The 3258-nt window shown below is 46.6% G+C and overlaps 1 protein-coding gene across 1 annotated transcript; it reads right to left on the bottom strand.

Annotated features, from left to right (window-relative positions):
• Positions 1 to 295: 295 nt before the first annotated feature.
• LOC123097543 (F-box protein At5g07610) lies at positions 296 to 2868 on the bottom strand. The gene is made up of 3 exons (XM_044519313.1): positions 2608 to 2868; positions 1385 to 2509; positions 296 to 692 (listed from the first exon to the last, which is right to left on the bottom strand). Exon 2 carries the CDS (start codon positions 2487 to 2489, stop codon positions 1386 to 1388), a length of 1104 nt encoding a protein of 367 aa, XP_044375248.1. The 5' UTR covers positions 2490 to 2509; positions 2608 to 2868; the 3' UTR covers positions 296 to 692; position 1385.
• Positions 2869 to 3258: the final 390 nt, after the last annotated feature.

The following is a 3258-nucleotide window of genomic DNA, read 5'->3' as shown; positions in this document are numbered from 1 at the left end:
ACCTACTCCCTCCGTCCAAAAAAGCTTATCCCTTAGATCAATGTATATAGCATCAAGTTAGTGTTAGATACATTCATTTAAGAAACAAGCTTGGGACAAGGTTTTTCGGATGGAGGGAGTATAAGAGAGTGGATCGCTCATGCCTGATTTGATTGGGTCCACTCCCAGGCGAACATGACACTCATATATTGATTTCTGTGTTACACATGAGAATACCACACCCACCCACAAAACAATTTAGTTCACCTCACAGATAGATAATGCCTCTTTCAAGCAAGAGCTAAGCCAGCAAAAATGGAGAATCATCAATGCAATTAAAAGTCAGCTTAACTCATGTGAAACACAAAACGAGCCACCAACCATAATATCATGTCGGACATAACTCATGTGTCTGAACGGCGGCGCGGCAAAGCGCGCGTCATCCTCTAGTACTATTCATTTATCTGCCAACAAGTGACTATTTTCACATGCAAATGGATTTGTACCCTCCCCGCAAAAAAAATGGATTTGTCCCCAGGAGCATACCAACAGTGACCACGCAGGCCTCCACCTCCTAATGAACAAAAGCACTTTCCTCGAGACCTGCCTCTCCCAAGGTTTTCTTTTCCCTGACAAATCATCCGATTGCAGAACTCAGGCTCTTTTTTTCCCTGTAAATTTGGATTGTGCCATTCCAGTGAATTCCAACATGACTGCAAAATGGCAGAGAACAGTCAGGTCCCAGGTGATTTACTGAACGAAATCAGGGTGGAATTGGACTTCTGAACTCAGAAGATAACTTGCACTAAAACAGGGTAAAATGCAGGAAAGGTAAATGAAATGAAGAAACGGTATAACAACTTAAATTAGTACTTTGTTTTCTCAGTTACCCAGCCTCAGCAACACAACTAGCGGTCGCTTATACGGAATACGCCTCAGCCAAGATATATGCAAGAGCTAATTATAACTGTGCGCTTATGCTACTGACTTGACAAGAACCACTAGCATCTTTGAAGTTATTTTGTATCCTTCCAAACAACTATAAAAAGTAAAGATTACTGAAGCCAAGGCCAGCAAGTTAATTGGTAGTACAACTCCTAAGACTGATGAATAAACAAGTTCATGCTTCGGCATCCAAATTGCATCTTCAGTAATAATGGACCCAATTTTGCTTAATTCTAAACTATTATCCTTAGAAACAAGAAGGGTCACACTCACTGCTAATCTCTCCTTCCCAGAGTTGATAATCACAAGCATAATATGATGATCACAGCCATATGCTCATATCTGATGAGCACTACTACAAACAGAAAACAGGAACCGGATTAAGCTAACATGCCAGGATTACTCCATACAAAGAAGATGTGGCTACTAGTGAAGATCCACTAGTTATGAAGGCACCAACCTCAATTTTTATGTTGCATGTGTAGAGTTTGTAACTCTGAGTACAATGGCACATATGGCAGATATCGCGGGTCGTCGTCTCCTCCAAGATCGCAGATCTCTTGAACTTGGTGATGATCCATATCATAAGAGACCAAAGTATTATCCCACCCCACAGTTAAGAAGATCATGTTACAGTCTGGATGCATTGCAACCCACTGAAAGCCTTGTATAAGATCAATATCTCTCTCTCCAAATATACATGAAGCGTCAGTGCTATGCTTCAATATCCATTCTTGACTGCGGTAGTTCTCAAGAACATAAACCACCAGTTGAACCATACCATCATCAGTTTCAAGAAAATTGACAAAATGCAAATAACCCTGAGACTTCTGAATGAGACCAACAGTGCCAAGTTCAGGGAGAGGTATCTTCCTCCATGTTTTCCCCTTGGTGTCCACCACGGCTATATCATCATCCATGGTGAGAAAATGCAGACAGCCGTTAAGAAACACATCTCCCGAGTGATGACCAACAAGGGAAACAAATGCTTCATCATCTTCCGTATCGATCCATCCGTTCTCCTTGTGAACCCATTCCCCTGTTTCAGAGGAATACACCTCCATTCCGGCCTGGCTGATGTCGTGATCCTCGGAGAACTCAAACACATGGAAGTGATCCGACACCGCAGGGTCAAAACCCAGACGTGCCATGCACTCGGTGCCGGCATTGACAGAGTCGGGCAACCGGACCCACTCCCCGGTCGCCGGATTGCACACAACGTAATGGAAGTCGTCCTGGCCTTCCCAGCAGCGGCAGAGGAGGAGACCGTTGCAGCAGGACAGCAGGAAGATGCTCTGGTGCTGGGGCAGTAAACCAAAGAGAGGAGAGACCAGAGGGCGGCCTGTCCCGGTGACGTTGGTGAAAATGGGAGTTGGCACCGGCTTGCTCTCGGGCACGTAGAAGAAACCCTCGAGGGTCTGGGGCAGTTGCCTGCGGTTATGCGGGTGCGAGATGATGCCCCGCCAGGTCCTGGAGACGCACATGCAGCGGCGGAGCGACTTGACGGGGAGACGGGAGAGGATCTCGACGAGGAGGTCGTCGGTGAGGCTAGCCACCGTCCGCATCTCGAGCAGAAGAGCGAGACCTGAGGCACGCGGATTTAATGGAGAAATGGTCAAGAGATGCGGGAAGAAGATGAAGCAAGATTGCGACGGTGGATTATGCCTGCTTCACTTCGCGTACCTGATACGAGGAGGAAGCGGCGGCGGTGACCTTCCGCCGCGGCAGATCGGCACGGCACGGCGGCGGCGACCTTCCGACGCGGCAGCTAGTCAAGATACACCGGCAGTGCAGTGCCGCGCACGAGATGAAGTGGGAAAAAGGATCTGCCAGTAGGATCTGCCGCGCCCGCGAGGGAGGTAGCGAGCGGTGGCCGGTGGCCGGTGGCGGCGCCGCCTGCCTAGCAACCTCTGCCGACTGGACTGGAGGAATGGCTTCAAGCGGGTTACCGCTAGACAGTGGGCTGGTGTTGCGTTACCCAGCAGCATTTAGGCCCTAAAACACCGTGTTGGCCCAAACAAACTAGATTAATATATTTCCGTTAAGAGAAAAAATTAGCATGCTTTAATTATTTTCCCTCCCTCAATTTTTTTATTTCCCCCCTAAAAAAATAAGGAAACACATATATGTTTAGAAAATAAAAAAATTCGTAATATTGAAATTTTCAACTATGTTTATTAGGCGAAAATCCAAACTCGGCTTGAATACTTCTAAAGAAAAACACCAAATTTGTGTAAAGGCACCCGTTATTTGACGAGCGTATGCGACCAGACAACATAGCATGCACTATGCTCTCTTATAAAATCTGGGATTTGGCAATGAAGTTTGGTTTTT

Source organism: Triticum aestivum, chromosome 1B, assembly GCF_018294505.1.
Source record: "Triticum aestivum cultivar Chinese Spring chromosome 1B, IWGSC CS RefSeq v2.1, whole genome shotgun sequence".
NCBI lineage: Eukaryota > Viridiplantae > Streptophyta > Magnoliopsida > Poales > Poaceae > Triticum > Triticum aestivum.
The sequence above is the reverse complement of the archived record's forward strand: the minus strand, read 5'-3'. Positions and strand labels throughout refer to the sequence as shown.

Coding starts and splice junctions, on each gene's coding strand:
- LOC123097543 (XM_044519313.1), bottom strand. CDS start 2,489: ATGCGGACGGTGGCTAGCCTCACCGACGACCTCCTCGTCGAGATCCTC.